We start from the raw sequence: 23495 nt of genomic DNA, 5'->3' as shown, positions 1-23495 counted from the left end.
TCTCTAGCCTGTGGTCTTTACTACAGCTGACCATCTTGATCCTGTTATCAGTCATAATTGGTCAAAATGTGTTTTTCCTCCTTAAATACCCAATATTCCTCTGTGAAATATTGATAAAGATGATTCAGTTGTGCTTTAGTGAGATTTGTCACATACACATGGTTAGCAGATGTTAATGCGAGTGTAGCGAAATGCTTATGCTTCTAGTTCCGACAATGCAGTAATAACCAACAAGTAATCGAACAATTTCACAACAACTACCTTTTACACACAAGAGTAAAGGAATGGATAGGAATATGTACATAAAAATATATGGATGAGCGATGGCCGAACAGTATAGGCAAGATGCAGTAGATGGTATAGAGTACAGTATATACATATGAGATGAGTAATGTAGGGTATGAAAACATTATATTAAGTTGCATTGTTTAAAGTGACTAGTGATGCATTTATTACATACAATTTTTTATTATTAAAGTGGCTGGAGTTGAGTCAGTGTGTTGGCAGCAGCCACTCAATGTTAGTGATGGCTGTTTAACTGTCTGATGGCCTTGAGATAGAAGCTGTTTTTCATTCTCTCTGTCCCAGCTTTGATGCACCTGTACTGACCTCGCCTTCTGGATGATAGCGGGGTGAACAGGCAGTGGCTCGGGTGGTTGTTGTCCTTGATGAGCTTTTTGGCCTTCCTGTGACATTGGATGGTGTAGGTGTCCTGCAGGGCAGGTAGTTTTCCCCCGGTGATGCGTTGTGCAGACCTCACTACCCTCTGGAGAGCCTTACGGTTATCGGCGGAGCAGTTGCCATACCAGGCGGTGATACTGTGTGGGTGGACCAATTCAGTTTGTCCGTGATGTGTACGCCGAGGAACTTAAAACTTTCCACCTTCTCCACTACTGTCCCGTCGAGGTGGATAAGGGGCAGCTCCCTCTGCTGTTTCCAGAAGTCCACGGTCATCTCCTTTGTTTTGTTGATGTTGAGTGTGACACCACACTCCGAGGGCCTTCACCTCCTCCCTGTAGGCTGTCTCACTACCACTGCAAAAGAGATGACTGAGTTGGAGGCGTGCATGGCCACGCAGTCATGGGTGAATAGGGAGTACAGGAGAGGGCTGAGAACACACCCTTGTCAGGCCCCAGTGTTGAGGATCAGTAGGATGGAGATGTTGTTTCCTACCCTCTCCACCTGCGGGTGGCCCGTCAGGAAGTCCAGGACCCAGTTGCACAGGGAGGTGTCCCAGGGTCTCGAGCTTAATGACGAGTTTGGAGTTTCTGTGGCTGGAGTGGCTGGAGTTGAGTCAGTGTGTTGGCAGCAGCCACTCAATGTTAGTGGTGGCTGTTTAACAGTCTGATGGCCTTGAGATAGAAGCTGTTTTTCAGTCTCTCGGTCCCAGCTTTAATGCACCTGTACTGACCTCGCCTTCTGGATGATAGCGGGGTGAACAGGCAGTGGCTCGGGTGGTTGTTGTCCTTGATGATCTTTATGGCCTTCCTGTAACATCGGGTGATGTAGGTGTCCTGGAGGGCAGGTAGTTTGCCCCCGGTGATGGGTTGTGCAGACCTCACTACCCTCTGGAGAGCCTTGCGGTTGTGGGCAGAGCAGTTGCCGTACCAGGCGGTGATACAGCCCGCCAGGATGCTCTCGATTGTGCATCTGTAGAAGTTTGTGAGGGCTTTTGGTGACAAGCCGAATTTCTTCAGCCTCCTGAGGTTGAAGAGGTGCTGCTGCGCCTTCTTCACGATGTTGTCTGTGTGGGTGGACCAATTCAGTTTGTCTGTGATGTGTATGCCGAGGAACTTAAAACTTGCTACCCTCTCCACTACTGTTCCATCGATGTGGATAGGGGGGTGTTCCCTCTGCTGTTTCCTGAAGTCCACCAGTATATACTACCCACCACTGCGACCTGAATGCTCTCGTTGGCTGGCCCTCGCTTCATACTTGTCGCTAATCCCACTGGCTCCAGGTCATCTATAAGTCTTTGCTTGGTAAAGCACCGCCTTATCTCAGCTCACTGGTCACCACAGCAGCACCCACCCGTGGCACATACCCCAGCAGGTATATTTCACTGGTCACCCCCAATGCCTATTCCTCCTTTGCCACCTTTCCTTCCAGTTCTCTGCTGCCAATGACTGGAAAGAATTGCAAAATCACTGAAGCTGGAGACTCATATCTCTTAAACATCAGTTTTCATAGCAGCTCACAGACCATTGCACCTGTACATAGCCCATTTGTAAATAGCCCATCCAACTACCTCATCCCCATATTTATTTATTTTTTATTTTCTCCTTTGCACACCAGTATCTCAACTTGCACATTCACCTTCTGCATATGTATCACTCCAGTGTTTAATTGCTAAATTGTAATTACTTTGCCACTACCGCCTATCTATTGCCTTTCCTCCTTTATCTTACCTCATTTGCACACACTGTATATAGATTTTTCTATTGTGATATTGACTGTACGTTTGTTTATTCCATGTGTAACTCTGTGTTGTTGTTTGTTTCGCACTCCTTTGCTTTGTCTTGGCCAGGTCGCAGTTGTAAATGAGAACTTGTTCTCAACTGACCTACCTGGTTAAATAAAGGTGAAATAAAAAAATAAATAGGGGAGTGTATCATAGGGGAGTGTACCTTGACTAATGTAAGTCAACTGTCTTTCATAGCTATAACCCATACATATCCCTTCTGTGACTAATGAGTATCTATCCCCACCCATGGCTGTGTTATATCACTGTCATTGAGATGTCCTCTGTGTTATATCACTGTCATTAAGATGTCCTCTGTGTTATGTGGCTGTCATTGAGTTGTCCTATGTGTTATATCACTGTCATTGAGATGTCCTCTGTGTTATATGGCTGTGTTATTGAAGTGTCATCAATGTGTTCTCTGCCTCCCCAGATCACAGAGCAGCAGCTCCGTCAGACCAATGACCGCTTCAAGGCCTTCCTCAACGGAGACACACAGATAGTGGCTGACGAAGCTTTCATCAACGCAGTCCAGAGTTACTATGAGGTACAGTAACATAACCTCTCTCTACTGCCACAGACCCATAACCTCTCTCACTTACTCTCTCACCTACTCTCTCTCTCTCTCTCTCTCGCTCTCTCTCACTTCTCTCTCTCTTACTCACTTACTCTCTCTCTCTCTCTCTCTCTCTCTTTCTCTCTCTCTCTATCCCATAGTATTACTACCAGTCCAGAGCTACTAGGAGGTAAACACTCTCTTCTATCTCTCTCTCTGTGACTAACTTGCAGTCTTCACCCCTGGGCCCAGTTTTTCAAAAGTTATCTGATCGGATTTCCACAATCAGATAGGATTAAATGCATAGAAATATAATGAATAGATAAGACATTCAAGTCAGTGATATGCCCATTCTATTAATTATACGTGAATTAAACGTGAAAAATGTATTGGAAAGCATCAAATTGTCTACCAACAATAGGCATGTCTGTTAAGTTTTCACTCTCAATTTCTCAAGTTGCTCTCTCTCAGGTCTTGGCACCTTTGGGTTTCAATGTCTGTTTTCTTTCGATTGGATTTCAGGCTGGTGGGGGCAGGCGAATGCTTGCCAGTGGCCAGTCCAGTGTTGCGTTGTGTGATTGGCTGAGTCTTCTTGGGTGCATGACTTCAAACAGATGAGCTTCAGAGCCATCTGTTTGGCTTGATAGCCAGCTTGAACAGGTAGCACTGACCGACTTGGGAAACCCATCTTCAAAATGATACATAAACAAAGCAATTGGGAAATAAATTCTAAAGCTATACTATACTTTTAGTTGAGTGGAATCTCATGTATCAAAGAATAATTGGATTATGGACATAATGTGGATGTGATCTAACAGGTTCATTCATCACACACTAGGTCCTGGACATCATTTAACATAGCTAAATATAATAATTCCATTGTTGGGAATAACATGTGGGTACACACATAATAAGGCATAATGATGATACCATTGAAAGAGAAGAAGGACCAGGAGGGTAGTTCAGAGAAAGTGTAGGAATTGAGAAGATGTAATAAGGTGTGTCTCGGTGAGAGGTGTAAGAGTCAGGCGCAGGAGAGCAGGGATTTTTGAGAAGCGTGTTTAATATACACTGCTCAAAAAAATAAAGGGAACACTTAAACAACACAATGTAACTCCAAGTCAATCACACTTCTGTGAAATCAAACTGTCCACTTAGGAAGCAACACTGATTGACAATAAATGTCACATGCTGTTGTGCAAATGGAATAGACAACAGGTGGAAATTATAGGCAATTAGCAAGACACCCCCAATAAAGGAGTAGTTCTGCAGGTGGTGACCACAGACCACTTCTCAGTTCCTATGCTTCCTGGCTGATGTTTTGGTCACTTTTGAATGCTGGCAGTGCTTTCACTCTAGTGGTAGCATGAGACGGAGTTTACAACCCACACAAGTGGCTCAGATAGTGCAGCTCATCCAGGATGGTACATCAATGCGAGCTGTGGCAAGAAGGTTTGCTGTGTCTGTCAGCGTAGTGTCCAGAGCATGGAGGCGCTACCAGGAGACAGGCCAGTACATCAGGAGACGTGGAGGAGGCCGTAGGAGGGCAACAACCCAGAAGTAGGACCCCTACCTCTGCCTTTGTGCAAGGAGGAGCATGAGGAGCGCTGCCAGAGCCCTGAAAAATGACCTCCAGCAGGCCACAAATGTGCATGTGTCTGCTCAAACGGTCAGAAACAGACACCATGAGGGTGGTATGAGAGCCCAACATCCACAGGTGGGGGTTGTGCTTACAGCCAAACACCGTGCAGGATGTTTGGCATTTGCCAGAGAACACCAAGACTGGCAAATTCGCCACTGGCACCCTGTGCTCTTCACAGATGAAAGCAGGTTCACACTGAGCACATGTGACAGACGTGACAGTCTGGAGACGCCGTGGAGAACGTTCTGCTGCCTGCAATATCCTCCAGCATGACGGGTTTGGCGGTGGGTCAGTCATGGCGTGGGGTGGCATTTCTTTGGGGGGCCGCACATGTGCTCGCCAGAGGTAGCCTGACTGCCATTAGGTACCGAGATGAGATCCTCAGACCCCTTGTGAGGCCATATGCTGGTGCGGTTGGCCCTGGGTTCCTCCTAATGCAAGACAATGCTAGACCACATGTGGCTGGAGTGTGTCAGCAGTTCCTGCAAGAGGAAGGCATTGATGCTATGGACTGGCCCATCCGTTCCCCAGACCTGAATCCAATTGAGCACATCTGGGACATCATGTCTCGCTCCGTCCACCAACGCCACGTTGCACCACAGACTGTCCAGGACTTGGCGGATGCTTTAGTCCAGGTCTGGGAGGAGATCACAGACTGTCCAGGACTTGGCGGATGCTTTAGTCCAGGTCTGGGAGGAGATCCCTCAGGAGACCATCCGCCACCTCATCAGGAGCATGCTCAGGCGTTATAGGGAGGTCATACAGGCACGTGGAGGCCACACACACTACTGAGCCTCATTTTAACTTGTTTTATGGACATTACATCAAAGTTGGATCAGCCTGTAGTGTGGTTTTCCACTTAAATTTTGTGTGACTCCAAATCCAGACCTCCATGGGTTGATACATTTTATTTCCATTGATCATTTTTGTGTGATTTTGTTGTCAGCACATTCAACTATCTAAAGAAAAAAGTATTTAATAAAAATATTTCATTCAGATCTAGGATGTGTTATTTTAGTGTTTCCTTTATTTTTTTGCGCAGTGTATTTAGTCCACCAACACAAACATGGTACAGACGAAAATCCCAAAACTTTGCTCTCGAAGAATCAGAAACTTGTGCCAACACACGGAGGAACAACCACAGTTCCGACACTTACATACACGTGCCTTAATAGTGAAAACAATAAAGAAACTCGTGCAAAACGCACGGAGGAACAAACTGAGTTACGACACTTACATACACGTGCGTAATTGTGAAAACAATAAACATCAAAGATAATCGAGCGCAAAAAGACACAAACTTAATCCCGCACGAAATAAGGCAGGCAACAAGTGCCCTATATACACACAGAAATGAACGCAAATGAAACCAGGTGTGAAAAGGAACACAGACGAAACAACCAGAAAAGGAAAAAGGAATCGGTGGCGGCTAGTAAACCGGCGACGCCGAGCGCCGCCCGAACAGGGGGAGGAGTTACCTTCGGTAGAAGTCGTGACAGATGAAAGCAGTATCCAATATTTAGGATATTTACTGTATTAATCCCAAGGGCATACATGCAGCACATGGGGGATTTTTAAAAATTATATGGTGACATGAAGGGGAGAGCTAAATACTTCTGTACTACAGTACATAACGAGTGCCTAATAGAATTTAAACTGAAATGATATGATTAACCAGCTAAACTCAGGTCAACATGTTATCATGGTACACACAGCATTCAAAGGAGGACTGAGGACAAAGCAACGCTATGCATTCACCAAACATTTAACTGAGGACAGCAGATTTGTTTTATAGTAACTGTCTGATTGGGAACCACAATTGCCTATCAAATTACAGTCTCAAATTATTTCAATTTACCATTGGAAATTTTATTGAGTACAGGCAGTAATATAGGAGTCGAATCACATGGGGATTCTGATCAGTTCAGATGTTATCAGCAAGCCAGTGCCATCTGTGGAAAGAGCATAAATTGAACAAAGTTATATGTGCAAACGGATAACAAACGTATCACTCGACATAAGATTCCACCTAAAACAATGACATGACCTTTGTCGCAATTATTCTCAACTCAACTCCTGTCACTTCCTCTCTACTCTGACTGTGTGTGTACTGATGTCTGGTCAGAGTGTAATTTAGTAAGTAAAAGTCTCAACCTAGGGCTGAATATATCACGCAGGTCGCCAGCCTACGTAAGAATCTGGGGAAAACGCAGAGTGGAATGTTTACATTTTCTACGCCAGGGGCTGGACGGCGTTCACACTTGTTGGATGCATCTTCGCCTTGTCGTTTGTCGTTATCCGACTGGCCGGTGTTGCCTGGATCTCCCCCATCTGATAGCAGAGTAGAAGGAGCACAGCAAGTGGAGCAAGGCAATCAAACAATGGTCATATGCCACGAGCCGTGGAAGCCGAAGACAGTAGCCACCCGCAAAGCAGTCTACATTCCCAACGAGAGGCCCAGAGCAGATACAAACAACGAATAGTTTCGCCGTCCTGGAGCCTGATTTTCCTGCACCTTCATCGCTGGGGGTGCCTGTGTCAGCGGCCGCAGTGCCTACTACTACGATTTAGAAGTTGACGTCTGCAACCTTCCTTCCCTGCTCTGGACTAATCGGGGCTTCTCCATCTGTCAGAGGCCTGCACCAGGCACCAGGGGCAACTGGCTTAAGTCGTCCTACCTCTCGCCCATCCATAAAGGGTTCCCAGCTGTGATTTTAGGCAGCTCCATGGTAGGAAATGTGACTGTTCCTGGTGCAAAAACATTGTCCTATCCCAGAGCTCGAGTAAATTACATTACTAAGCTGCTCCCACATGTACTACGTCAGGTCATGGACATCGGTTCTATCATAGTCCATGTGAGTTTTAATGACATTATGAAGGATAGGTCTGAACAGTTGAAATAGGATTTTAAAGAGCTGATTGACTCTCTGCTAGACACTTACAAAAGACCCATCATATATGGCCCTGTGCCCTCTCTGAATCGTGGCATTGAACGCTTTAGCAGGATTCTTTCTCTTCACAACAACAATTTCAATTTCAAAACATATTTTGTAAGGAGGATGGGATCCACAAAAATCATTTTGGTTCCTGGATCCTTTCGCAGCATTATAAAGCTGCGTTGAGACAATGACTTATCAATGACCCAAGCCCAGCTCAGTTTATCCCTACCATTATGATGCAGAGTTCTCATAATGCTTCAGCAAATGTACAATGTAAGTAACCTCATTTATGTCCCCCTAACCTCCTGGAATGCCATTGCTGATCCTACAGCTATAGTATGCAGTAATCATGTGCCTATGAACCAGATTTACACTGTTAGCACTGAGGCGGTGTGCCGTAGGAGGAAGTCCACTGTGTGCAGTTTGCCCTGCACTAACATACAGTAAATCACATATCTACTCCAGCTAAGCTTTCCAGTAAAGCAATGAAAATAAGTAAGCATCCCAGAAGAAAAGTGCTCAAAATAGCCCACATTACCATATCTTTCTTAAGAAACAAGGTTCAAGGTTCCAAAAAGTTCTGGGACACTGTGAAGTCCATGGAGAACAAGAGCACCTCCTCCCAGCTGCCCACTGCACTGAGGCTAGGTAACACGGTCACCACCGATAAATCCATGATTATCGAAAACTTCAATAAGCATTTCTCAACGGCTGGCCATGCTTTCCGCCTGGCTACTCCAACCTCGGCCAACAGCTCTGCCCCCCCGGCAGCTCCTCGCCCAAGCCTCTCCAGGTTCTCCTTTACCCAAATCCAGATAGCAGATGTTCTGAAAGAGCTGCAAAACCTGGACCCGTACAAATCAGCTGGGCTTGACAATCTGGACCCCCTATTTCTGAAACTTTCCGCCGCCATTGTCGCAACCCCTATTACCAGCCTGTTCAACCTCTCTTTCATATCGTCTGAGATCCCCAAGGATTGAAAAGCTGCCGCAGTCATCCCCCTCTTCAAAGGGGAGACACCCTGGACCCAAACTGTTACAGACCTATATCCATCCTGCCCTGCCTATCTAAGGTCTTCGAAAGCCAAGTCAACAAACAGGTCACTGACCATCTCGAATCCCACCGTACCTTCTCCGCTGTGCAATCTGGTTTCCAAGCCGGTCACGGGTGCACCTCAGCAACACTCAAGGTACTAAACGATATCATAACCGCCATCGATAAAAGACAGTACTGTGCAGCCGTCTTCATTGACCTTGCCAAGGCTTTCGACTCTGTCAATCACCATATTCTTATCGGCAGACTCAGTAGCCTCGGTTTTTCGGATGACTGCCTTGCCTGGTTCACCAATTACTTTGCAGACAGAGTTCAGTGTGTCAAATCGGAGGGCATGCTGTCCGGTCCTCTGGCAGTCTCTATGGGGGTGCCACAGGGTTCAATTCTCGGGCCGACTCTTTTCTCTGTATATATCAATGATGTTGCTCTTGCTGCGGGCGATTCCCTGATCTACCTCTACGCAGACGACACCATTCTATATACTTTCGGCCCGTCATTGGACACTGTGCTATCTAACCTCCAAACAAGCTTCAATGCCATACAACACTCCTTCCGTGGCCTCCAACTGCTCTTAAACGCTAGTAAAACCAAATGCATGCTTTTCAACCGATCGCTGCCTGCACCCGCATGCCCGACTAGCATCACCACCCTGGATGGTTCCGACCTTGAATATGTGGACATCTATAAGTACCTAGGTGTCTGGCTAGACTGCAAACTCTCCTTCCAGACTCATATCAAACATCTCCAATCGAAAATCAAATCAAGAGTCGGCTTTCTATTCCGCAACAAAGCCTCCTTCACTCACGCCGCCAAGCTTACCCTAGTAAAACTGACTATCCTTCCGATCCTCGACTTCGGCGATGTCATCTACAAAATGGCTTCCAACACTCTACTCAGCAAACTGGATGCAGTCTATCACAGTGCCATCCGTTTTGTCACTAAAGCACCTTATACCACCCACCACTGCGACCTGTATGCTCTGGTCGGCTGGCCCTCGTTACATATTCGTCGCCAGACCCACTGGCTCCAGGTCATCTACAAGTCCATGCTAGGTAAAGCTCCGCCTTATCTCAGTTCACTGGTCACGATGGCAACACCCATCCGTAGCACGCGCTCCAGCAAGTGTATCTCACTGATCATCCCTAAAGCCAACACCTCATTTGGCCGCCTTTCGTTCCAGTACTCTGCTGCCTGTGACTGGAACGAATTGCAAAAATCGCTGAAGTTGGAGACTTTTATCTCCCTCACCAACTTCAAACATCAGCTATCTGAGCAGCTAACCGATCGCTGCTGCTGTACATAGTCTATTGGTAAATAGCCCACCCATTTTCACCTACCTCATCCCCATACTGTTTTTATTTATTTACTTGCTCTTTTGCATACCAATATCTCTACCTGTACATGACCATCTGATCATTTATCACTCCAGTGTTAATCTGCAAAATTGTAATTATTCGCCTACCTCCTCATGCCTTTTGCACACATTGTATATAGACCCCCCCTTTGTTTTCTACTGTGTTATTGACTTGTTAATTGTTTATTCCATGTGTAACTCTGTGTTGTCTGCTCACACTGCTATGCTTTATCTTGGCCAGGTCGCAGTTGCAAATGAGAACTTGTTCTCAACTGGCCTACCTGGTTAAATAAAGGTGAAATAAATAAAATAAAATAAAAAATGAAATCAATAATTTGCTAGTAACATGTCATTCATATTCTGACACCTCTGAAACTCACTTAGATAATAACTTTAATGATACAGTAGTAGCAATACAAGGTTAAAACATTTTTAGAAAATATAGAAATGCCAATGGTGGTTTCACGGATTCCTCCGGAACTTTCATTACACACACCTGGCCCCTATTCCAAGTGATTAGTAATTGTATAAGTGTGTTCTTTGTTCTCCAGTGTCCTGTCGATTATTGTTACAATGTCCGTTGGTGCGTGTGTGTACCTGTGCTGTGTATTTTGGGCTTTCGTGCCATTGTGGATTGCGTAGATGATTACGCGTCTCGTCCCGTGTGTTAATCATTGTGCGCTTGTGTTATTTATTTTAGGTACTCCTCTCTTTTTTGTTTGGGTTTCAACCCTGTGTTTTGTATAGTGTTTGTTTGGACTTCATCCCCGTGCCTTTACACTGCACGCCGTAATTTGGGTGTAAATAAAAACCCTACGCATTCTTGCGCCTGTCTCCCAAATCATTCACACCAACGTGTCAGGTGGAGGTGTTGCTGTTAATATTCAGAACCACATTCCTGTAAAGATAAGAGAGGATCTCATGTTAAATACTGTTGAAGTAATATGGCTACAGGTTCATCTGCCTCACCTGAAGCCCATTCTTGTGGGGAGCTGCTATAGACCACCAAGTGCTAACTGTCAGTATCTGGATAATATGTGTGAAATGATTGATAAGGTATGTGATATCAACAGAGAGGTATATTTTTGGGTGGTTTAAATATCGACTGGCTTTCATCAAGCTGCATACTCACAAAAAAGCTTCAAACTGTAACCAGTCCCTGCAACCTGCTTCAGGTTATCAGTCGACCTACCAGGGCAGTTACAAACAGCACAGGAATGAAATCATCAAAATGTATCGATCACATCTTTACTAATGCTACAGAAATCCAGATACTAGGAAAACCAAAGTTCCAAAGGCTGGGCCTAATATAGTGTATAAGAGGTCATACAAAAAGTGTTGTAGTGATTCCTATGGTTATTGATGTAAAGAATATTTGTTGGTCCTCGGTTTGTAGTGACGAGCAAACAGACACTGCACTTGACACATTTATAAAATTGCTTATGCCAGTTACTAATAAGCATGCACCCATTAAGAAAATGACTGTAAAAACTGTTCAATCCCAGTGGATTGATTAGGAATTTAAAAATTGTATGGTTGCGAGGGATGAGGCAAAAATAATGGCAAATAAGTCTGGCTGCACAACTGATTGGCAAACGTACTACAAATTGAGAAATCATGTGACTAAACTGAATAAAAGAAGAAGAAACTACACTGTTACAAATATAAATTACATAAATAATGATAGTAAAAAGCTCTGGAGCACCTTAAAGAACATTTTGTGAACAAAGGTAAACTCAATAGATATTGTCAATTACTTTAATGATTTTTTCATTGGCAAGGTCAGCAAATTTAAGCATGACATGCCAGCAACAATTTCTGACACTACACTTCCAAGTATATCTGACCAAATTATGAAAGACAAGCATTGTAATTTTGAATTCCTTAAAGTGAGTGTGGAAGAGGTGAAACAATTATTGTTGTTTATCATCAATGGCAAACCACCGGGGTCTGACAACTAGGATGGAAAATTACTGAGGATAATAGCAGAGGATATTGCCACTTCTATTTGCCATATTTTCCATTTATGCCTACTAGAATGTGTGTGCCCTCAGGCCTGGAGGGAAGCAAAAGTAGTTCCGCTACCCAAGAATAGTAAAGCTGTTACCAACCCTCAGTAACCTTTTGGGAAACGTTGTGTTTGACCAGATACAATGCCATTTTACAGTAAACAAATTGACAACAAACTTTCAGCATACTTATAGGGAAGAACATTCAACAAGGACAGCACTTACACAGATGACTGAAATTCATGATAAAAAGATTGTGGGGGCTGTTTTGTTAGACTTCAGTGCTGCTTTTGACATTATCGATCATAGTCTGCTGCTGGAAAAACGTATGTGTTATGGCTTTACACCCCCTGCTATATTGTGGATAAAGATTTACCTATCTAATAGAATACAGACGGTGTTCAGGGCAGCTGTAAAGTCTCTTACTTTTTTCTATATTAATAATGACATGCCACTGGCTTTGAGTAAAGCCAATGTATCTACTGTATGTATACAGATGACTACGCTATACACGTCAGCTACTAGAGCGAGTGAAATGACTGCAACACTTAACAAAGACCTGCAGTTAGTTTGAGTGGGTGGCAAGGAATAAGTTTGTCCTAAATGTTTATAAAACGAAAAGCATTGTATTTGGGACAAATCATTTACTAACCCTAAACGAAATCTTGTAATAAATAATGTGGAAATTTAGCCAGTTGAAGTGACTAAACTGCTTGGAGTAACCCTGTATTGTAAACTGTCATGGTCAAAACATATTGATACAACAGTAGCTAAGATGTGGAGAAGTCTGTCCATAATAAAGCGCTGCTCTACCATCTTAACAACACTATCAACAAGACAAGTCCTACAGACCCTAGTTTTGTCGTGCCTGGACAACTGTTCAGTCATGTGGTCAGGTGCCAGTAAAAGGGACTCAGAAAAATTGCAATTGGCTCAAAGCAGGGCAGCATGGCTGGCCTTTGGATGTACACAGAGAGCTAATATTAATAAATATGCATGTCAGTCTCTCCTGGCTCAAAGTGGAGGAGAGATTGACTTCATCACTACTTGTATTTATGAGAGGTATTGACATGTTGACACCCATGCATACCCCACAAGTCGTGCCAAGAGGTCTCTTCACAATCCCAAGTCCAGAACAAACTATGGGAGGCGCACAGTACTACGTGGAACTGTATTCCACATCAAGTAACTGATGTAAGCAGTAAAATTAGATTAAAAAACAGATTAAAAAAATACACCTTATGAAACATCAGGGACTGTGAAGCAACACAAACATAGGCACAGACACATGCATACATGAGGTGAACTGTACCAATCCACATAGGCACAGATAACATATGCACTATACACACATGTACATATTGTTGTACTCTAGATATGTGGTAGTGGTGGAGTAGGGGCCTGAGGGCACACAGTGTGTAGTGAAATCTGTGAAGGTATTGTAATGTATAAACTGCCTTAATTTTGCTAGACCCCAAAGTAACATTAACCCTTAAACGTAAGAGGTAAATAACGACTCTGCGAACTAGCCAGTTCAGTCCATTAACCTGGAGGTTGACTAAGATGCCTAACGGAGCCTAAGAATGAACGGAGGTTAAGTAGTCCCCCAGATGAGCAGGTCGAGTTCGTGCCCTCATAGGCCGTTCTTCAGCAACCCCGCTTGTGGCTCTGGCCCTTGGGGAGCCCACGGTGGGTGGGGCTCGGGTGGATGTAGTGGAAAGGGTGGCGACTCTGGCCTGTAAGTCAGTTTTGTGGGAATTTGTGTTCTTTGAGGGGCTGGTACTTTTCTGAAGTGGCCGGCGTGCCAGCGTGATCCATTGCTCAGCATGAGATGGCGTGCCCCAGTTGACCTGCAAGGGGTCCGACCAGAATGAGGCCATTTTGTTGCATCGCTGAGGTCATCGCAGTCTGACACTTGGATGATTGGCTTCTTCACCCTGTGCGCCTTGTCGAAATGCTGTTTCATTGTTCTTTGGTGCCTGGTCACTGCCTGCTTTTCATAGGTGCGCATAGTCGCCAGTTCTGCTACTCTCTGTCTTCTGAGGCTGTCCAGTGGCAGTTCCATCTCACAACCCAGCATGAGAGATTCCGGGGAGACCTGTGTTTTTGTGTGTTTGCTTTCTCTGTAGTGTGTTGGCCTTTGGTTCAAAGCAGTTTGGAACGTGCACCCCTGGACCAGCTTCTGGGTTGTAGTAGGCCGCGAGGATGTGTTTGATTCCCTTGTCACTGAGATAGGAGGAGAACTCGTCAGAGGTTAGCTGGGCCCCATTGTCTGTGGTGAGGGGTAGGCCCCACCTTGTGAACAGGCTGTCTAGCACTTCTGGCCACTTAGAGTGGAGGTCATATGCCACCACCAGGAAGCACTGATGGCGAGGGACTGTGTGCCCATTTATCTCGCCACAGATGTCCAGCTGGATGTGCTTCCAGGGGCTGGACTGCCACGCGAGAGGCTGCAGTGGGGTTCCTGTTTTCCCACTGAGGAGGCATGCAGCACAATCTCTGACCAGGGCTTCAATGCAACGTGGTCGGTGCCTGACCACCACAAAAGGTCTCGACATCGCTGCTTGACCTTCACTATGCCAAAGTGACCCTCGTGCGCCATTGATAGAACATGTTCACGCAGACCACTCGGGACCACAGTGCAAAACCCTCAAGAGACACAGACTTCTTCCCAGCAAGAAAGTTTGTACTTCACCCTGGTGAAAGTCACCAACTCTCCCGGGACACATGCTGGCCATCCAGTGCATACGTAGGTGCGCAGGGTAGACCTGGGATCCTGTTCCGATGCTTGCTTCAGCTCCTCCAGTGAGACGGCTGACTGAAGGGGAGAGTAGTGCATTTGTACGAGCTCTGTTTCGTTGTCATCTGGCAAGACAGTCGGAGTAGGAGCATGAGAGAAGGTCTGCCACCACGTTATCCCTCCCCAGAGTGAACTTCAGCTGATAGTCATACTGTCTGAGGCGAGGTTGCAGAATATGTCTGTGGAGGGGGTCTTGACCACACTCTGGCTGTGCTCCAGACAGCGGTAATGCTGGAACGTGTCCCGGGCACTGTTGGTGGCCACATCACCTCCCTCAGAACTAGTAAAGATGCTACAGCACAATCTATAGAGAGGACAGAAAAATACTGGAGATGGAATTAGATTTAGTATGGAGTCGAAGGGCTAAATTAAAATCCTTGTAGCTCGAATTGTTATGGAAGTGACAACAATGCATTATTTATGCAAAAGTCTTAGTTGTGTCTAGGTGTTTAATAGTGTATGGGAACGAACCGAGTCAATGGGTGTATATCAGAACTGGACATCACTGAGTGCAGAGTAGAGGGGCAGGCTCAGACAAACACTGTAGTCCATCCCTGCCTAGAAACTCTGGTATGAGGAGACGAGAGAGAGAGAGAGAGAGAGGTCACAAAACACTGCACTAAATCAGACACAAGAAAAGTGTAACACAAAACACAGGCCTGTAATACAAGGTGTATACAGATTCAGAGTAGACTCATGTACACATCATGTATATCCTACACTACACACTTGCATTTACAAACCCATTACTCACTCTCTTACATGCAACAAACATACAGTACACAGACAGAGAGGCTAGGTGTGTCTTTACTGTGATCCAGGGTGGAGGAATATCATCTAGTTGTCGTCATCAGGCATGTTGTTAGCACAGTAGCTGTTCGTTGAGATAACACTGGGATGTATCACGGTTATCAACACCTCCTCCCACTGAGGAAGGTGGAGGGATACATACAGTGTGTGCTGAGTTAGGGAACTTCCATGACCTCAAAAGCCTTAGAAGAAAGTTACGTCAAGGTCAAAGGTGACTCAGAGGTCCAAACTTGATGTCCTCTGCCTCGTAGGTGTAGTGCTACAGGGCAATGAAGTAGAACCTTGACTCCACCTTCAGACATATGTTCTCTATACAGACACTGACCTGTCTCCTGAGAACAACTGCAGTGATGGAGAGAGTAAAAATATGATGTCTAGAAATGTCAGAGTTCAATTGGAGTTGAAAAGTTTTAACATCTTATTTTTTAAAATTTAATTTCACCTTTATTTAACCAGGTAGGCCAATTGAGAACAAGTTCTAATTTACAACTGTGACCTGGCCAAGATAAAGCAAAGCAGTGCGACAAAACAACAACAACACAGAGTTACACATGGGATAAACAAAAGTACAGTCAATAACACAATAGAAAAATCTATATACAGTGTTCAAATGGAGTAAGGAGGTAAGGCAATAAATAGGCCAATAGTAGTGAAGTCATTAAAATTGAGCAAATTAACACTGGAGTGATAGATGAGCAGATGATGATGTGCAAGTAGAAATACTGGTGTGCAAAAGAGCAGAAAAAGTAAATAAAAACAAAATGGGGATGAGGTATGTAGTTGGATGGGCTATTTACAGATGGGATGTGTACAGCTGCAGCGATCGGTAAATTGGTCAGATAGCTGATGCTTAAAGTTAGTGAGGTAGATATAAGTCTCCAATCAGCGATCTTTGCAATTTGTTCCAGTCATTGGCAGCAGAAAACTGGAAGGAAAGGCGTCCAAAGCAGGTGTTGGCTTTGGTGATGAACAGTGAGATATACCTGCTGGAGCGAGTGCTACGGGTGGGTGTTGTTATGGTGACCAGTGAGCTGAGATGAGGCGGAGCTTTACCTAGCAGAGACTTATAGATGACCTGGAGCCAGTGGGTCTGGTGACTAATATGTAGCGAGGGCCAGCCGACAAGAGCATGCAGGTAGCAGTGGTGGGTGGTATATGGGGCTTTGGTGACAAAACGGATTGCACTGTGATAGACTACATCCAGTTTGCTGAGTAGAGTGTTGGAGGCTATTTTATAATTGACATCGCCGAAGTCGAGGATCGGTAGGATAGTCAGTTTTACGTATGTTTGGCAGCATGAGTGAAGGATGCTTTGTTGCGAAGTAGGAAGCCGATTCTAGATTTCATTTTGGATTGGAGATGCTTAATATGAGTCTGGAAGGAGAGTTTACAGTCTAGCCAGACACCTAGGTATTTGTAGTTGTCAACGTATTTTAAGTCAGAACCGTCCAGAGTAGTGATGCTAGACGGGCGGGCGGGTGCGGGCAGCTATCAGTTGGAGGCCACAGAAGGAGTGTTGTATGGCATTGAGCTTGTTTGGAGGTTTGTTAACACAGTGTCAAAAGAAGGGCCAGATGTATACAGAATGGTGTCGTCTGCGTAGAGGTGGATCAAGGAATCACCTGTTGCAAGAGCAACATCATTGATATATACAGAGAAAATAGTCAGCCCGAGAATTGAACCCTGTGGTACCCCCATAGAGACTGCCAGAGGTCCGGACAACAGGCCCTCCAATTTGACACACTGAACTCAGTCTGAGAAGTAGTTAATCAACCGAGCGAGGCAGTCATTTGAGAAACCAAGGCCGCTGAGTCTGTCGCTAAGAATACGGTGATTGACAAAGTCGAAAGCCTTGGCCAGGTTGATGAAGACGGCTGCACAGTACTGTCTTTTATCGATGGCGGTTATGATATCGTTTAGGACCTTGAGAGTGGCTGAGGTGCACCCGTGACCAGCTCGAAAACCAGATTGCACAGCGGAGAAGGTATGGTGGGATTCGAAATGGTCAGTGATCTGTTTGTTAACTTGGCTTTCAAAGACTTTACAAAGGAAGGGCAGGATTGATATAGGTCTGTAACCTTTTGGGTCTAGAGTGTCACCCCCTTTGAAGAGGGGGATGACCGCGGCAGCTATCCAATATTTAGGAATCTCGGACGATACGTTTCATTCAAGGTAATAGTGCATTTTAAGACTGCTGCTGAACTATGAACTATGGATAATAATTTAGCCAATTAAGTGATCATATACTATTTGGGACTGAGGCGAACTCTACCAATCCACGCCACTCGTCAGCCAGTATGGCTCAGTATTGAACAGACTGCTTTCATTTAATTCCCAACCCTCATCGTGAAAAGCTATCCTATAGGTTTTTCCTAACCTAACCTACTTGTACACATTCAGTACAGAACCATCCTCTTTATAGAACAATCGTTCTAACCAAAGTCAATAACGTCATCCTCTCTACTTGACAAATAATAACAATGCCTCCATACAGCGTCAAAACAATCAGTACCACTAATGATTAAGTTATCGGGGTGATTGATAATAGTCATGGGTACCTGCAGTCCCCAGAGTGATGTGCATAAAGGAGAGCCAAGGTACATGGAACAGAGTTGACTCCTGTATCTCCTATCTCTGTCAGCTTAGCAGAGAACAACTTCCCACCACATAGTGACGGTGGGCCAGCATGGAAAGAGGGATGGAGAGAGAGAGAGTGTGGAGAGAGAGTGTCACGTGTGCCCCCCCCCGGCCTATAGGTCACCAGGCTGCTCGTTATGGCGCACACCTGTCACCATCGTTACGCGCACCTGCGTGTCATCACTCACCTGGACTCCATCACTTCCCTGATTACCTGCTCTATATTTGTCCCTCCCTTTGGTTCCTTCCCCAGGCGTCATTGTTTCTGTTTCATGTCTGTGTGTTGTTTCTTGTTTTGTATTATGTTACGTTTATTTATTAAAACACTCACTTCCTGAACTTGCTTCCTGACTCTCAGAGCACTCGTTACAGAGAGATGGTTATTCTCTTTTGTTATAACTGCACATAAACTGACAGAGTAAATGTAATATCTTTTATTTCAAATAGACTGTATCTCATAGAATGCAGTTAGCGGTTTATTGGTTATTTAGTTCGGAGTTTGATATCTCTTGACTCCCCCTCACCCAATCTCAATCCAAGGGCATCTTCTCCAGAAAGGGGCTTCCCTGTTTGTTCTCACCCTGCCTCTCCCTCCTTCGCCACTCCTTCCAAGTCATGCTTGTCTTCCAAGTCCTCCTTCTCTACCAACCCCTTGTTAACTTAGCTAGCTAGCTTCAATGCTCTTGGTTAAAATATACTGGTAATTTATATATGTGGTTAAATGTTAGCTAGTTAACTTAGCTTTCCTAATCAATAACTTGCTTAAATAAGATTCTCTACTGAAAAATTATAGGGTTGACCTTTTTATCATTGGCCATCGTCTCACCATCACCTTGCCTTTCACCGTCAAAATCTGGTTAGAGAGCAGTCAAGCCGTGATTGGTCAAGAAACCTGACGAAATGCGTTTCTGGAGAATGCCACAGCGGTCTAAGGCACTGCATCACAGTGCTTGAGGCGTCACTACAGACCCGGGTTCGATCCCAGGCTGTGTCGCAACCGGCCGTGACCAGGAGTCCCATAGGGCGGCGCACAATTGGCCCAGTGTTGTCCAGGTTAGGGGAGGGTTTGGCAGGAGGGGCTTTACTTGGCTCATTGTGCTCTAGCGACTCCTTGTGGCAGGCTGGGCGCCTGCAGGCTGACTTCGGTCGTCAGTTAAATGGTGTTTCCTCCAACACATTGGTGCAGCTGGCATCCAGGTTAAGTGGTGGCGGGTGTTAAGGATTGCGGTTTGGTGGGTCATGTTTCGGGGATGCATGACTCGACCTTTGCCTCTCCCGATCGCGTTGAGGAGTTGCAGCAATGAGACAAGATTGTAATTGAAAAAGGGGGTAAAAAGGGGGTAAAATACACACACACACACCTTTTCACCTGTAATACAATTATTGTAAAGGATTGCAGTTACTTGCGGGACCCATCATCTGCAGTCTTGATTTGTGTTCTCTTGCTCAATGATGTTTCCTCTTGCTCGACATCGCCATCTTGCGCGTGCTTGACTTTAGAGCTCAACTTGACACGATAATGGAGCTGATTGTGGACTACAGGAGAAGGAGCACGCACCCATCCACAGCGATGATCTGCCCGGTACTTCAGAATAATGCCCCATGTACAGGATATAGAGTCATTGAACCCTGTAGACTGTATAATGTTGTTTACTCACTATGTACAGTACCCGTCAAAAGTTTGGACACACCTTCAATGGTTTTTCTTTATTTTTACTATTTTGTACATTGTACAATAATAGTGAAGACATCAAAACGATGAAATAATACATATGGAATCATGTAGTAACCAAAAAAGTGTTAAACAAATCAAAATATATTTTATATTTGAGATTCTTCAAAGTAACCACCCTTTGCCTTGATGACAGCTTTGCATTCTCTTGACATTGCCTCAACCAGCTTCATGAGGAAGTCACTTGGATTGCATTTCAATTAACAGGTGTGCCTTGTTAAAAGTTCATTTGTGGAATTTTGTTCCTTAATGCGTTTGAGCCAATCAGTTGTGTTGTGACAAGGTAGGGGTGGTATACACCAGATAGCCCTATTTGGTTAACTTCTTGACACTACCCATCCCTTAAGGGATAATTGTCATCAGCAACCACTGAATAGCATAGCGCCACAGTCAAATAATATGACTAAAAATATTCATATTCATGAAATCACAAGTGCAATATTGCAAAACACAGCTTAGCCTTTTGTTAATCCACCTGTCGGCTCAGATTTTGAAATTGTGCTTTACAGCGAAAGCGTTTGTGTAAGGTTTTCGATCGCATGACAAAACATTAAGTACACTTAGTATCAGGTAACTTGGTCACGAAAATCAGAAAAGCAATCAAATGAATAATTTACCTTTGATGATCTTCTGATGTTTTCACTCACGAGACTCCCAGTTACACAACAAATGTTCCTTTAGTTCCATAAAGATTATTTTTATATCCAAAATACCTCCGTTTGTTTGTCGCATTATGTTCAGAAATCCACGAAAATTCCAAATAATATCCATAATGTCCACAGAAACATGTCAAACGTTTTTTATAATCAATCCTCAGGTTGTTTTTAAAATATATATTTGATAATATATCAACCGGAGTGTAGGTTTTTTAATAGGACAGGGAGAAACAATGTCCGCTTTACTCTGTTGCACAAAACTCACTCTGAGAGCCCCCACCTATCCACTTACGCAATGTGATCTTTCTTGCTCATTTTTAAAAATAAAAGCCTGAAACTATGTCTAAAGACTGTTGACACTGGTTGATATGGTGGATATCCCTTTAAATGGAGGATAGGCATGCATAGGAGCAGAGAGGTTTCAAAATAAGAGGCACTTCCTGATTGGATTTTCCTCAGGTTTTCGCCTGCAAAATCAGTTCTGTTATATTCACAGACAATATTTTGACAGTTTTGGAAACTTTAGAGTGTTTTCTATCCTAATCCAACAATTATATACATATTCTAGTTTCTGGGGCTGAGAAATAGGCAGTTTCAAATGGGTATGTTTTTTTAGCCAAAAACAAAAATACTGCCCCCTACACGCAAAAGGTTAAAGACTAAGTCCATATTATGGCAAGAACAGCTAAAATAAGAAAAGACAAACGACAGTCCATCATTGCTTGAATGCCAGTCAATCCGGAAAATTTCAAGAGCAGTCGCAAAAACCATCAAGCCATATGGTGAAACTGGCTCTCATGAGGACCGCCACAGGAAAGGAAGACCCAGAGTTACCTATGCTGCAGAGAATAAGTTCATTAGAGTTACCAGCCTCAGAAATTGCAGCCCAAATAAATGCTTCACAGGGTTCAAGTAACAGACACTTCTCAACATCAACAGTTCAGAGGAGACTGCGTGAATTAGTCAGGTAGAGTTATTAAAGTGACGATGCATATATGATAACAACAGAGAATGCAGCGGTGTAAAAGAGGGGGGGGGGGTGGCAATGAAAATAGTCTGAGTGGCCATTTGATTAGATGTTCAGGAGTCTTAAGGCTTGGGTGTAGAAGCTATTTAGAAGTCTCTCAGACCTAGACTCTCCGGCACCGCTTGCCGTGCGGTAGCAGAGAGAACAGACTATGACTAGAGTGACTGGAGTCTTTGACAATTAGGGCCTTCCTCTGACACTGCCTGGTATAGATGTCCTCGATGGCAGGAAGCTTGGCTCCAGTGATGTACTGGGCAGTACGCACTACCCTCTGTAGTGCCTTGCGGTCGGAGGCTGAGCAGTTGCCATACCAGGCAGTGATGCAACCATTCAGGATGCTCTCAAGGGTGCAGCTGTAGAACCTTTTGAGGATCTGAGGACCCATGCCAAATCTTTTCAGTCTCCTGAGGGACCATCAGTTTTGTTGTGCCCTCTTCACAACTGTCTTGGTGTGCTTGGACCATGTTAGTTTGTTGGTGATGTGGACACCAAGGAACTTGAAGCTCTCGACCTGCTTCACTACAGCCCCTTCGATGAGAATGGGGGCGTGCTCGGTCCTCTTTTTCCTGTAGCCCACAATCATCTCCTTTGTCTTGATCACACTGGGGTAAAGGTTGTTGTCCTGGCACCACATGGCCCGGTCTCTGACCTCCTCCATATAGGCTGTCTCGTTGTTGTCGGTGATCAGGCCTACACTACTGTTGTGTCATCGGCAAACTTAATGTTGGTGTTGGAGTCGTGCCTGGCCTTGCAGTCATGTGTGAACAGGGAGTACAGGAGGGGACTGAGGACACTCCTCTGAGGCGCCCCTGTGTTGAGGATCAGCGTGGCCTGTCAGGAAGTCCAGGATCAGGCCTTCATGGTCGAATTTCTGCAAAAAAAACACTACTAAAGGACACCAATAATAAGAAGGCAACACGAGCAATGGACATTAGACTGGTGGAAATCTGTTCTTTGGTCTGATGAGTCCAAATTTGAGATTTTTGGTTCCAACCGCCGTGTCTTTGTGAGATACAGAGCAGGCGAATGGATGATCTCTGCATGTATGGTTCCCACCATGAAGCATGGAGGATGAGGTGTGATGGTGTGGGGGTGCTTTGCTGGTAACACTGTCAGTGATTTATTTAGAATTCAAAGCACACTTAACCAGGTTGGCTACCACAGCATTCTGCAGCGATACGCTATCCCATCTGGTTTGCGCTTATTGGGACTATCATTTGTTTTTCAACAGGACAATGACACAAGACACCTCCAGGCTGTGTAAGGGCTATTTTACCAAGAAGGAGAGTGATGGAATGCTGCATCACATGACCTGGCCTCCACAATCACCCGACCTCAACCCAATTGAGATGGTTTGGGATGAGTTGGACCGCAGAGTGAAGGTAAAGCAGCCAACAAGTGCTCAGCATATGTGGGAACTCCTTCAAGACTATTGGAAAAGCATTCCAGGTGAAGCTGGTTGAGAGAATGCCAAGAGTGTGCAAAGCTTTCATCAAGACGAAGGGTGTCTACTTTGAAGAATATAAAATATATTTTGAGTTGTTTAACTACATCATTTGGTTACTACATAATTCCAATTTGTTATTTAATAGTTTTGATGTCTTCACTATTATTCTACAATGTAGAAAATAGTATGAATAAAGAAAAACCCTTGAATGAGTAGGTGTGTTCAAACTTTTGACTGGTACTGTATGTATATACTGTATTCCCATCCTACTACTGCTCATACCATTTTCTTTCCAGATGATATACTGTCTATACACACCAGTTATTTATACTCTGGATTCTGAGATATGCTCACTCTAATATATCTGCTCTG

At 44.6% G+C, this 23495-nt stretch overlaps 1 protein-coding gene across 9 annotated transcripts in view; it reads left to right on the top strand.

Annotated features, from left to right (window-relative positions):
* The window catches only part of LOC112254833 (calcium-dependent secretion activator 1), a 164426-nt gene that overhangs the window by 29868 nt on the left and 111063 nt on the right, over window positions 1-23495 (top strand). For all 9 annotated transcript variants that reach the window (XM_024427734.2, XM_042324622.1, XM_024427729.2 and 6 more), the window contains exon 2: window positions 2895-3008. In XM_024427734.2, coding sequence (XP_024283502.1) covers window positions 2895-3008 — 114 coding nt within the window. The remainder of the gene's footprint in view (window positions 1-2894; window positions 3009-23495) is intronic.

This window comes from Oncorhynchus tshawytscha, linkage group LG07 (assembly GCF_018296145.1).
Source record: "Oncorhynchus tshawytscha isolate Ot180627B linkage group LG07, Otsh_v2.0, whole genome shotgun sequence".
Lineage (NCBI taxonomy): Eukaryota > Metazoa > Chordata > Actinopteri > Salmoniformes > Salmonidae > Oncorhynchus > Oncorhynchus tshawytscha.
Note: the sequence above shows the minus strand (reverse complement) of the source record. Positions and strands in the feature narration are given on the sequence as shown.